This window comes from Pseudophryne corroboree, chromosome 12 (assembly GCF_028390025.1).
Source record: "Pseudophryne corroboree isolate aPseCor3 chromosome 12, aPseCor3.hap2, whole genome shotgun sequence".
Taxonomy (NCBI): Eukaryota; Metazoa; Chordata; class Amphibia; order Anura; family Myobatrachidae; genus Pseudophryne; species Pseudophryne corroboree.
In genome coordinates this window covers 157,444,909-157,458,735 of record NC_086455.1, presented here as the reverse complement: position 1 = coordinate 157,458,735, position 13,827 = coordinate 157,444,909, and the positions used below count along the sequence as shown (strand labels likewise).

Sequence of the window (13,827 nt, the reverse complement as noted above, 5' to 3'; positions counted from 1 at the left end):
GGACATGCAGCCAGTTTAGTTACCTTTGTCTTGCTGGCCGTCTTCTGGGTTCCGGGGTAGTTTATAGGACAGTTTCGGTTTTTGGTGTAGCTCTGTATTCCCTTAAGGTTTAAAAGACAGTGTTATTATGGGTTAGTCTGATGTTACTGCATATCTGGTCCTACACTTCTATAGGAGGTCGGTGGGCTTCAGAGGTCAAGGACTGAGGCAGCTTCCCAAAACCGAAATGTCCATCGCCTGAGAAACCCAGACCAGTTATGTCAGTTATTTATCATATTACGCTAGTCACACATAGCGGCAAATGTATTAACCTGGAGATTGCATAAGGAAGTGACAAACCAGTGTAAGCACCAGCCAATCAGATCCTAACTGTTCATTTACATATTGGAGCGGATTGGCTGGTGCCTTTATCACCTTGCACATATCACTGGTTTATCACTTCCTTATGCCTTCTCCAGGTTAATACATCTGCCCCAATGTTTGGTCGCATTCTCCTACCTCTGTAGTGTATGTGGGTTTATTATATAGTGCACGCCTGTCCGTAGCATTTACAGAGAATAGTCATTTCTGTCCTGCCCCAGTGGAGCTTACACTCTATATTCCCTATAACACACAAGTTATTTTTCTTGCAGCCAATCAGTATTTGTATGGAGTGGGGGAAGAAACCCCACGCGAATACGGGGAGAACATATAAACCCTGAAAAATAAGGCTTTGGTCTGGTATTGAACTAATGACCTCCGTGCTTTGAGGCAGTGATGTTAACCACTAAGTCACCATGCTGCCCAACAACCGTAACACCATCCAATCCAATTCCAGTGGTTTGGCGATTTTCTTTCTGGTTGTTTCAGCATTATTAAGCATTATAAGGAACGTTTGTAGTTGCAGCTACAGATTGTCTTACTCTGGATTTACAGTTAACACTGAATAGAAACATGTACGATAATTATTCATGCCGTTAAGGCTGTCATATTGACCTTATCGGAGTTGCTGATATTTAGCAGTTTGGAGTAGCAGACACATCCTAATTCACTAATTGTTTTCTGTATAAACAAAATATAATGAGCTGTCCTATTTTCCATCCAACACTCATCCCCCTTACAAGGTCTCAAGTTTAATGTAAGATAACAGCATTCATTTGCCCAATCAGTTAAAGTCCCAAGAGGCTTCCTCAGGCTTCTTTCTAGCCTGAAAAAAAGACAAGGGTAATTGTTTGGACGCGGCTTGAGGAACGGGCTGAGGGGGTGTCGGGCTGGACTGCTGCTCCACTCCTCCATGAAATTCCGGACAGAAACCGCTGTTGCGACAAAGGATGCAGCTCACTGTCGAAGTCACTTACAAGGAGAGTAACTAAAAGCCCAGCGTTGGTCTCAAGGGAGAAAGCTCTGTGTCACCGTGGCGGGAAGTGTCTGGACCAAAAACATGCTGATCTAATTGAATCAGGTATTTTTTTCACAAGTTGATGCAGGCATGGGGAAACGCACACGGAAAGGTTGACCGCTAAGTGTGCGCACAAATCCCTACTCTCCAGGACTGGGGATTGTACGGAGGGGGACACTCTCTCAATAGTGCGCCAGTGCTCTCAACCAGATCAATTCCCCGCACGCGGAAGCAGACTGGCCATGTGGATCTCTGTCCATGTTCATTCTCTGGACTCCTTATCACAATTTATAAAACCGTATCCCAGCTCACACTTTAGATGCATTAAATGTTATATTGCATCGGTGGTAAATAGATTGCTGGATTTTACAGCCATATAAGGGCAGCCGGATGTGCCCGGTACTGATGGAGCATCACTTGCTGTCAGTGACGGCTGCAGTCGCACACAACACTCTGAGGAGTCTGACACGGGCGAGATTCTGCAAATATCTGAGCACAGAGGAAACTGCTCCAGGAGTCTAGTGAACACATTGCAGCCGGCAGTGCACGAGGACTATTCAGTGTCAATAGCGTATGGACAAAGAATCATCCTGACTTCTCTGTCACTTTCCCAGCAGGACTGATCGGCAATCCCAAGGCCCACTGAGATCCATCTGCTGCTTTTGTTCAAAGCTCTGATTGATTCACTGCAAATTATGACAATTATCATAGATTCCGCTGTGTTTTCAATGTACTGTGCAGGTGGTCCCATCCTTTCCGCTGCCCCCGTGGCTTTATGTGGGAGTGATCAGCTAACATTTCTGTCTTTCTATGAACTTTCTTTCAGATGATCAGACTCTTACCAGAAACACCAGAATACAGTATACAGATCAGTCTCCTTCTACAGCAAGACCACTCACTTCCTGTCTCCCCCTAACACACAGGACTCTACCAACATATCCTAATGCACAGCTCTCCCTCCTCCATCTCCTCCAAATGCACAGCTCTCCCCCCCCCCCCCCCTCCATCTCCTCCTAATGCACGGCCCTCCCCCTCATGCACAGCTCTCCCCCTCTCCATCTTTTCCTAATGCACAGCTCTCCCCCTCTCCATCTTTTCCTAATGCACAGCTCTCCCCCTCTCCATCTTTTCCTAATGCACAGCTCTCCCCCTCTCCATCTTTTCCTAATGCACAGCTCTCCCCCTCTCCATCTTTTCCTAATGCACAGCTCCCACCCTCTACATCTCCTCCTAATGCACAGCTCCCCTCTCCCCCCCCCCTCTATCTCCTCCTAATGCACGGCTCTCCCCCCTCCATCTCCTCCAAATGCACAGCTCTCCCCCCTCCATCTCCTCCAAATGCACAGCTCTCCCCCCTCCATCTCCTCCTAATGCACGGCTCTCCCCCTCCTGCACAGCTCTCCCCCTCTCCATCTTTTCCTAATGCACAGCTCCCTCCCTCTCCATCTTTTCCTAATGCACAGCTCTCCTCCCTCCATCTCCTCCTAATGCACAGCTCCCCCCCCCCTCCATCTCCTCCTAATGCACGGCTCTCCCCACTCCATCTCCTCCAAATGCACAGCTCCCCCCCCCCTCCATCTCCTCCTAATGCACGGCTCTCCCCCTCTCAATCTTTTCCTAATGCACAGCTCTCCCCCTCATGCACAGCTCTCCCCCTCATGCACAGCTCTCCCCCTCATGCACAGCTCTCCCCCTCATGCACAGCTCCCTCCCTCTCCATCTTTTCCTAATGCAAAGCTCCCCCCTCTCCATCTCCTCCTAATGCACAGCTCTCCCCCCCTCCATCTCCTCCAAATGCACAGCTCCCCCCCCCCCTCCATCTCCTCCTAATGCACGGCTCTCCCCCTCTCCATCTTTTCCTAATGCACAGCTCTCCCCCTCATGCACAGCTCTCCCCCTCTCCATCTTTTCCTAATGCACAGCTCCCTCCCTCTCCATCTTTTCCCAATGCAAAGCTCCCCCCTCTCCATCTCCTCCTAATGCACAGCCCTCTCCATCTCCTCCTAATGCACAGCTCTCCCCCCCCTCCATCTTTTCCTAATGCACAGCTCTCCCCACTCTCCATCTCGTCCTAATGCACAGCTCTCCCCCCCCCTCATTCTCCTCCTAATGCACAGCTCTCCCCCCTCCATCTTTTCCTACTGCACAGCTCTCCCCCTTCTCCATCTCCTCCTAATGCACAGACCCCCACCCTCCTCCTAATGCACAGCTCTCCATCTTTTCATAATGCACAGCTCTCCCCCCTCTCCATCTCCTCCTAATGCACAGCTCTCCCCCCTCTCCATCTCCTCCTAATGCACAGCCCCCCGCCCCCATTCTCCTCCTAATGCACAGCTCTCCCCCCTCTCCATCTTTTCATAATGCACAGCTCTCCCCCCTCTCCATCTCCTCCTAATGCACAGCTCTCCCCCCTCTCCATCTCCTCCTAATGCACAGCTCTCATTCTCCTCCTAATGCACAGCCCCCCCCCCTCCATCTCCTCCTAATGCACAGCTCTTCCCCTCCATCTTTTCCTAATGCACAGCTCCCCCCCTCTCCATCTCCTCCTAATGCACAGCTCCCCCCCCCCCCCCATTCTCCTCCTAATGCACAGCTCCCCCCTCTCCATCTACTCCTAATGCACAGCTCTCCTCCCTCCATCTCCTCCTAATGCACATCTCCCCCCCTCCATCTTTTCCTAATGCACAGCTCTTCCCCTCTCCATCTTTTCCTAATGCACAGCTCTCCCCCCTCTCCATCTCCTCCCAATGCACAGCTCCCCCCCATTCTCCTCCTAATGCACAGCTCCCCCCCTCTCCATCTCCTCCTAATGCACAGCTCCCCCCCCCATTCTCCTCCTAATGCACAGCTCCCCCTCTCTCCATCTCCTCCTAATGCACAGCTCCCCCTCTCTCCATCTCCTCCTAATGCACAGCTCCCCCCCATTCTCCTCCTAATGCACAGCTCCCCCCCTCTCCATCTCCTCCTAATGCACAGCTCCCCCCCCCCATTCTCCTCCTAATGCACAGCTCCCCCTCTCTCCATCTCCTCCTAATGCACAGCTCCCCCTCTCTCCATCTCCTCCTAATGCACAGCTCTCCTCCCTCCATCTCCTCCTAATGCACAGCTCTCCCCCTCTCCATCTCCTCCTAATGCACAGCTCTCCCCCCCCTCCATCTTTTCCTAATGTACAGCTCTCCCCCCCCTCATCCTCCTCCTAATGCACAGCTCCCCCCCTCTCCATCTCCTCCTAATGCACAGCTCTCCCCCCCTCCATCTTTTCCTAATGCACAGTTCTCCCCCCCTCCATCTTTTCCTAATGCACAGCTCTCCCCCCTCTCCATCTCCTCCTAATGCACAGCTCTCCCCCTTCATCTTTTCCTAATGCACAGCTCTCCCCCCCCATTCTCCTCCTAATGCACAGCTCCCCCCCTCCATCTCCTCCTAATGCACAGCTCTCCCCCCTCCATCTCCTCCTAATGCACAGCTCTCCCCCCCCCCCTCCATCTCCTCCTAATGCACAGCTCTCCCCCCTCTCCATCTCCTCCTAATGCACAGCTCCCACCACCCATTCTCCTCCTAATGCACAGCTCTGCCCCCCTCCCCATCATTCTCCTCCTAATGCACATCTCTCCCCTCCATCTTTTCCTAATGCACAGCTCTTCCCCTCTCCATCTTTTCCTAATGTACAGCTCTCCCCCTTCTCCATCTCCTCCTAATGCACAGCCCCCCCCCATTCTCCTCCTAATGCACAGCTCTCCCCCCTCCATCTTTTCATAATGCACAGCTCTCCCCCCTCTCCATCTACTCCTAATGCACAGCTCTCCCCCCTTTCCACCTCCTCCTAATGCACAGCTCTCACCCCTCTCCATCTCCTCCTAATGCACAGCTCTCCCCCCTCTCCATCTCCTCCTAATGTACAGCTCTCCCCCTAATGCACAGCTCTCCCCCCTCTCCATCTCCTCCTAATGCACAGCTCTCCATCTCCTCCTAATGCACAGCTCTCCCCCCTCCATCTCCTCCTAATGCACAGCTCTCCCTCCCTCCATCTCCTCCTAATGCACAGCTCTCCCCTCCATCTCCTCTTACTGTACAAACCAATAACACCTTACACGCAGATCTCTCCATCTCCTCTTAACACAGACCACTTAACTCTGTCTCCCACTAATACACAGACAAACCCCACACACACACACCTTCCTCCTCCTGACAGACAAATATAAGATCACTAGGTCTCCTAACAAAGGCCCAATCATATCCTCCCAACACTCGGACCTCTCCCCTCCATCTTCTCCCAACACACAGACCTCTCCCCATCATCTTCTCCCAACACTCAGACCTCTCCCCATCATCTTCTCCCAACACTCAGACCTCTCCCCATCATCTTCTACCAACACTCAGACCTCTCCCCATCTTCTCCCAACACTCAGACCTCTCCCCATCATCTTCTCCCAACACTCAGACCTCTCCCCATCATCTTCTCCCAACACTCAGACCTCTCCCCATCATCTTCTCCCAACACTCAGACCACTCCCCTCTATCTCCTTTTAGCACACGAACATCTTCCCTCCAGTTCTACTACACAGATCTCTACAATCCATCTCCTCCTAATACACAGGCATCAGGATAGACCTTCACCTCTGTCTCCCAACACGCAGAAATGAAAGACACCGTTACAGGCTAATAGAGGATGAGACCCCTCCGCAGATCCATCTTTCAGCTTCCTCTTTGCTCTGCATATGTTCTCTATAAATCCCCCACCAAATAACCGTGTCCCTGGAGGTGCGCTCTCTCCGTCTACCGGCAGGTAGTGTGATCTTCCCCTGCTCTCCTGGTGGCAGCGTTTAATCTCTGGATTACTCGGAAGTTCACAGCCTGCCCCGAAAAAGCTTATCAGCTTCCGAGAAGCTTTTACAGAGGAGAAAAGAGGCTCTTTGATAGCAGTAATTGTATTCAGCTTGTCAGATCACAGGCAAGAGAACAATGATCCATGAGATCAGGAAGAGAGACAGTAATGAGAGGACAGTAAGTGCCGGAAAGTTATTCTTTTACTCATTTTAAATGAAGGGAGTATGGTAGGAAAACAGTCGTGAGGAGGGGTGCGTGATGGGAATACGGGCAGCTTGACTACACTTGTCACAACACGCGGTGGAAATAAACACTTTGTAACAAAATGTAACTTTGGGCCTCATTCAGCAGCACTTTGCTAAACCGTCCAGCGCTGTGATCGCATTTTAAGATGGAAATGTGAACCCCGCGGGCTCACTTCGTGCAAGGTTACTATTCCCAATCGTAGTCCACGTGGATCGTAACTAAAGCACAAGTTGGAAAAAATAAGAATTTACTTACCGATAATTCTATTTCTCGGAGTCCGTAGTGGATGCTGGGGTTCCTGAAAGGACCATGGGGAATAGCGGCTCCGCAGGAGACAGGGCACAAAAAGTAAAGCTTTCCGATCAGGTGGTGTGCACTGGCTCCTCCCCCTATGACCCTCCTCCAAGCCTCAGTTAGGTACTGTGCCCGGACGAGCGTACACAATAAGGGAGGAATTTTGAATCCCGGGTAAGACTCATACCAGCCACACCAATCACACCGTACAACTTGTGATCAAACCCAGTTAACAGTATGATAACAGAGGAGCCTCTGAAAGATGGCTTCCTAAACAATAACCCGAATTAGTTAACAATAACTATGTACAATTATTGCAGATAATCCGCACTTGGGATGGGCGCCCAGCATCCACTACGGACTCCGAGAAATAGAATTATCGGTAAGTAAATTCTTATTTTCTCTATCGTCCTAGTGGATGCTGGGGTTCCTGAAAGGACCATGGGGATTATACCAAAGCTCCCAAACGGGCGGGAGAGTGCGGATGACTCTGCAGCACCGAATGAGAGAACTCCAGGTCCTCCTTAGCCAGAGTATCAAATTTGTAAAATTTTACAAACGTGTTCTCCCCTGACCACGTAGCTGCTCGGCAAAGTTGTAATGCCGAGACCCCTCGGGCAGCCGCCCAAGATGAGCCCACCTTCCTTGTGGAGTGGGCCTTTACAGATTTAGGCTGTGGCAGGCCTGCCACAGAATGTGCAAGTTGGATTGTGCTACAGATCCAACGAGCAATCGTCTGCTTAGACGCAGGAGCACCCATCTTGTTGGGTGCATACAATATAAACAACGAGTCAGATTTTCTGACTCCAGCTGTCCTTGCAATATATATTTTTAATGCTCTGACAACGTCCAGTAACTTGGAGTCCTCCAAGTCACTTGTAGCCGCAGGCACTACAATAGGCTGGTTCAGATGAAATGCTGACACCACCTTAGGGAGAAAATGCGGACGAGTCCGCAGTTCTGCCCTGTCCGAATGGAAAATCAGATATGGGCTTTTGTAAGATAAAGCTGCCAGTTCTGACACTCTCCTGGCCGCAGCCAGGGCTAGTAACATGGTCACTTTCCATGTGAGATATTTTAAATCCACCTTTTTTAGTGGTTCAAACCAATGAGATTTCTCTATCGTCCTAAGTGGATGCTGGGGTTCCTGAAAGGACCATGGGGAATAGCGGCTCCGCAGGAGACAGGGCACAAAAAAGTAAAGCTTTACTAGGTCAGGTGGTGTGCACTGGCTCCTCCCCCTATGACCCTCCTCCAGACTTCAGTTAGATTTTGTGCCCGAACGAGAAGGGTGCAATCTAGGTGGCTCTCCTAAAGAGCTGCTTAGAGAAAGTTTAGTTTAGGTTTTTTTCTTTACAGTGAGTCCTGCTGGCAACAGGATCACTGCAACGTGGGACTTAGGGGGAAAGTAGTAAACTCACCTGCATGCAGAGTGGATTTGCTGCTTGGCTACTGGACACCATTAGCTCCAGAGGGATCGAACACAGGCCCAGCCGTGGAGTCCGGTCCCGGAGCCGCGCCGCCGACCCCCTTGCAGATGCTGAAGCGTGAAGAGGTCCGGAAACCGGCGGCTGAAGACTCCTCAGTCTTCATAAGGTAGCGCACAGCACTGCAGCTGTGCGCCATTTTCCTCTCAGCACACTTCACTGGGCAGTCACTGAGGGTGCAGAGCGCTGGGGGGGGGCGCTCTGAGAGGCAAATATAAACCTTATACAAGGCTAAAAATACCTCACATATAGCCCATAGGGGCTATATGGAGATATTTAACCCCTGCCTGACTGGAAAAATAGCGGGAGAAGAACCCGCCGAAAAAGGGGCGGGGCCTATCTCCTCAGCACACGGCGCCATTTTCTGTCACAGCTCCGCTGGTCAGAACGGCTCCCAGGTCTCTCCCCTGCACTGCACTACAGAAACAGGGTAAAACAGAGAGGGGGGGCACATTAATGGCTATATATATATATATATTAAAGCAGCTATAAGGGAGCACTTAATATAAGGATATCCCTTGTATATATAGCGCTTTGTGGTGTGTGCTGGCAGACTCTCCCTCTGTCTCCCCAAAAGGGCTAGTGGGTCCTGTCTTCATTAGAGCATTCCCTGTGAGTTTGCGGTGTGTGTCGGTACGTGGTGTCGACATGTATGAGGACGATATTGGTGTGGAGGCGGAGCAATTGCCAAATATGCAGATGTCACCCCCCAGGGGGTCGACACCAGAATGGATGCCTTTATTTGTGGAATTACGTGATGGTTTATCTTCCCTTAAACAGTCAGTTGAGGACATGAGGCGGCCGGACAATCAATTAATGCCTGTCCAGGCGCCTCAAACACCGTCAGGGGCTGTAAAACGCCCTTTGCCTCAGTCGGTCGACACAGACCCAGACACGGGCACTGATTCCAGTGACGACGGTAGAAATTCAAACGTATTTTCCAGTAGGGCCACACGTTATATGATTTTGGCAATGAAGGAGACGTTACATTTAGCTGATACTACAGATACCGTAAAACAGGGTATTATGTATGGTGTGAAAAAACTACAAACAGTTTTTCCTGAATCAGAAGAATTAAATGACGTGTGTGATGAAGCGTGGGTTGCTCCTGATAAAAAGTTGATAATTTCAAAAAAGTTATTGGCATTATACCCTTTCCCGCCAGAGGTTAGGGCGCGCTGGGAAACACCCCCTAAGGTGGACAAGGCGCTCACACGCTTATCCAAACAAGTGGCGTTACCCTCTCCTGAGACGGCCGCACTTAAGGATCCATCAGATAGAAAGATGGAAGTTATTCAAAAGAATATATACACACATGCAGGTGTTATACTACGACCAGCTATAGCAACTGCCTGGATGTGCAGTGCTGGAGTAGTTTGGTCAGAATCCCTGATTGAAAATATTGATACCCTAGATAGGGACAATGTTTTACTGTCGTTAGAACAAATAAAGGATGCATTTATCTATATGCGTGATGCACAGAGGGATATTTGCACACTGGCATCTCGGATGAGTGCTATGTCCATTTCAGCCAGAAGAGCCTTATGGACACGACAGTGGACAGGCGATGCGGATTCAAAACGTCACATGGAGGTTTTGCCGTATAAAGGGGAGGAGTTATTTGGAGTTGGTCTATCAGACTTGGTGGCCACGGCTACTGCCGGGAAATCCACTTTTTTACCTCAAGTCACTCCCCAACAGAGAAAGGCACCGACCTTTCAACCGCAGCCTTTTCGCTCCTACAAAAATAAGAGAGCAAAGGGCTTGTCGTACCTGCCACGAGGCAGAGGAAGAGGGAAGAGACACCAACAGGCAGCTCCTTCCCAGGAACAGAAGCCCTCCCCGGCTCCTGCAAAAACCTCAGCATGACGCTGGGGCCTCTCAAGCGGACTCGGGGACAGTGGGGGGCCGTCTCAAAAATTACAGCGCGCAGTGGGCTCACTCGCAGGTAGACCCCTGGATCCTGCAGATAATATCTCAGGGGTACAGGTTGGAATTAGAGACGGATCCTCCTCATCGTTTCCTGAAGTCGGCCTTACCAACCGTCTCTTCCGAAAGGGAGAGGGTGTTGGAAGCCATTCACAAGCTGTACGCTCAGCAGGTGATAGTCAAAGTACCCCTATTACAACAAGGAAAGGGGTATTATTCCACTCTATTTGTGGTACCGAAGCCGGATGGCTCGGTAAGGCCTATTCTAAATCTGAAGTCCTTGAACCTCTACATAAAAAAGTTCAAGTTCAAGATGGAGTCACTCAGAGCAGTGATAGCGAACCTGGAAGAAGGGGACTTTATGGTATCCTTGGACATCAAGGATGCGTATCTACACGTTCCGATTTACCCCGCACACCAGGGGTACCTCAGGTTCATTGTTCAAAACTGTCACTATCAGTTTCAGACGCTGCCGTTCGGATTGTCCACGGCGCCTCGGGTCTTTACCAAGGTAATGGCCGAGATGATGATTCTTCTTCGAAGAAAAGGCGTATTAGTTATCCCATACTTGGACGATCTCCTAATAAGGGCAAGGTCCAGAGAACAGCTGGAGACAGCTTTAGCACTATCTCAAGAGGTGCTAAGACAACACGGGTGGATTCTGAATATTCCAAAATCCCATTTAATCCCGACAACTCGTCTGCTGTTCCTAGGAATGATTCTGGACACGGTTCAGAAAAAGGTTTTCCTTCCAGAGGAAAAAGCCAAGGAGTTATCCGATCTGGTCAGGAACCTCCTAAAACCAGGAAAAGTGTCAGTACATCAATGCACAAGAGTCCTGGGAAAAATGGTGGCTTCTTACGAAGCAATTCCATTCGGCAGATTCCATGCAAGAATATTCCAAAGGGATCTGTTGGACAAATGGTCAGGGTCGCATCTGCAGATGCACCTGCGAATAACCCTGTCACCAAAGACAAGGGTGTCACTTCTGTGGTGGTTGCAGAAGGCTCACCTATTAGAAGGCCGCAGATTCGGCATTCAGGATTGGATCCTGGTGACCACGGACGCCAGCCTGAGAGGCTGGAGAGCAGTCACACAAGGAAGAAACTTCCAGGGAGTATGGACGAGTCTGGAAAAGTCTCTTCACATAAACATTCTGGAACTAAGAGCAATCTACAATGCTCTAAGCCAGGCGGAACTTCTCCTGCAAGGAAAGCCGGTGTTGATTCAGTCGGACAACATCACGGCGGTCGCCCATGTAAACAGGCAGGGCGGCACAAGAAGCAGGAGTGCAATGGCAGAAGCTGCCAAGATTCTTCGCTGGGCGGAGAATCACGTGATAGCACTGTCAGCAGTGTTCATCCCGGGCGTGGACAACTGGGAAGCAGACTTCCTCAGCAGACACGATCTTCATCCGGGAGAGTGGGGTCTACATCCAGAAGTCTTCAACATGTTAATAGACCGTTGGGAAAGACCAATTGTAGACATGATGGCGTCTCGCCTCAACAAGAAACTGGACAAATATTGCGCCAGGTCAAGAGATCCACAGGCAATAGCTGTGGACGCACTGGTAACTCCTTGGGTGTACCAGTCAGTGTATGTGTTTCCTCCTCTGCCGCTCATACCAAAGGTATTGAAGATCATACGGCAAAGAAGAGTAAGAACAATACTAGTGGTTCCGGATTGGCCGAGAAGGACTTGGTATCCGGAACTTCAAGAGATGCTCACGGACGAACCGTGGCCTCTACCTCTGAGAAGGGACCTGCTACAGCAGGGTCCCTGTCTTTTTCAAGACTTACCGCGGCTGCGTTTGACGGCATGGCGGTTGAACGCCAGATCCTAAAAGGGAAAGGCATTCCAGAAGAAGTCATTCCTACCTTGATTAAGGCACGGAAGGAAGTCACCGTGAAACATTATCACCGCATTTGGCGAAAATATGTAGCGTGGTGCGAGGATCGGAGGGTTCCGACGGAGGAATTCCAACTGGGTCGTTTCCTACATTTCCTGCAATCAGGATTATCTATGGGTCTCAAATTGGGATCCATTAAGGTTCAAATTTCGGCCCTGTCAATATTCTTCCAAAAAGAATTGGCCTCTGTCCCTGAGGTCCAGACTTTTGTCAAGGGAGTACTGCATATACAGCCTCCTGTGGTGCCTCCGGTGGCACCGTGGGATCTAAATGTAGTTTTAGATTTCCTCAAATCCCATTGGTTTGAACCATTGAAAAAGGTGGATTTGAAATATCTCACATTGAAAGTGACTATGTTACTAGCCCTGGCCTCTGCCAGGAGAGTATCTGAATTGGCGGCTTTATCTTATAAAAGTCCTTATCTAATCTTCCATTCGGATAGGGCAGAACTGCGGACTCGTCCGCATTTTCTCCCTAAAGTGGTATCAGCATTTCATCTGAACCAACCTATTGTGGTGCCTGCGGCCACTAGCGACTTGGAGGACTCCAAGTTGTTGGACGTTGTCAGAGCCTTAAAAATATACATTGCAAGGACGGCTGGAGTCAGAAAATCTGACTCGCTGTTTATATTGTATGCACCCAACAAGTTGGGCGCACCTGCTTCTAAGCAGTCGATTGCTCGTTGGATTTGTAACACAATTCAACTTGCACATTCTGTGGCAGGCCTGCCACAGCCTAAAACTGTAAAAGCCCACTCCACAAGGAAGGTGGGCTCATCTTGGGCGGCTGCCCGAGGGGTCTCGGCATTACAACTCTGCCGAGCAGCTACGTGGTCGGGGGAGAACACGTTTGTAAAATTTTACAAATTTGATACCCTGGCAAAGGAGGACCTGGAGTTCTCTCATTCGGTGCTGCAGAGTCATCCGCACTCTCCCGCCCGTTTGGGAGCTTTGGTATAATCCCCATGGTCCTTTCAGGAACCCCAGCATCCACTTAGGACGATAGAGAAAATAAGAATTTACTTACCGATAATTCTATTTCTCGGAGTCCGTAGTGGATGCTGGGCGCCCATCCCAAGTGCGGATTATCTGCAATACTTGTACATAGTTATTGTTAACTAATTCGGGTTATTGTTAAGGAGCCATCTTTAAGAGGCCCTTTCTGTTGTCATACTGTTAACTGGGTTTAGATCACAAGTTGTACGGTGTGATTGGTGTGGCTGGTATGAGTCTTACCCGGGATTCAAAATGCCTCCCTTATTGTGTATGCTCGTCCGGGCACAGTACCTAACTGGAGTCTGGAGGAGGGTCATAGGGGGAGGAGCCAGTGCACACCACCTGACCTAGTAAAGCTTTACTTTTTTGTGCCCTGTCTCCTGCGGAGCCGCTATTCCCCATGGTCCTTTCAGGAACCCCAGCATCCACTACGGACTCCGAGAAATAGAATTATCGGTAAGTAAATTCTTATTTTTAGAAATTCCAAAACCACATTGAGATCCCACGGTGCCACTGGAGGCACCACAGGAGGCTGTATATGCAGCACTCCCTTAACAAAAGTCTGGACTTCAGGAACTGAAGCCAATTCTTTTTGAAAGAAAATCGACAGGGCCGAAATTTGAACCTTAATAGATCCCAATTTGAGACCCATAGACAATCCTGATTGCAGGAAATGTAGGAATCGACCCAGTTGAAATTCCTCCGTCGGAGCACTCCGATCCTCGCACCACGCAACATATCTTCGCCAAATGCGGTGATAGT

General features: G+C 50.0%; 1 protein-coding gene and 1 long non-coding RNA gene across 3 annotated transcripts in view; one reads left to right on the top strand and one right to left on the bottom strand.

The window, feature by feature from the left end:
* LOC134981074 (uncharacterized) overlaps positions 1 to 13,827 on the top strand; it is a 304,398-nt gene that overhangs the window by 183,532 nt on the left and 107,039 nt on the right. The window lies entirely within an intron of this gene.
* Positions 1 to 13,827, bottom strand: part of LOC134981073 (neurexin-3-beta-like) — a 72,742-nt gene that overhangs the window by 50,286 nt on the left and 8,629 nt on the right. For both annotated transcript variants that reach the window (XM_063948216.1, XM_063948217.1), the window contains exon 2: positions 24 to 101. In XM_063948216.1, coding sequence (XP_063804286.1) covers positions 24 to 101 — 78 coding nt within the window. The remainder of the gene's footprint in view (positions 1 to 23; positions 102 to 13,827) is intronic.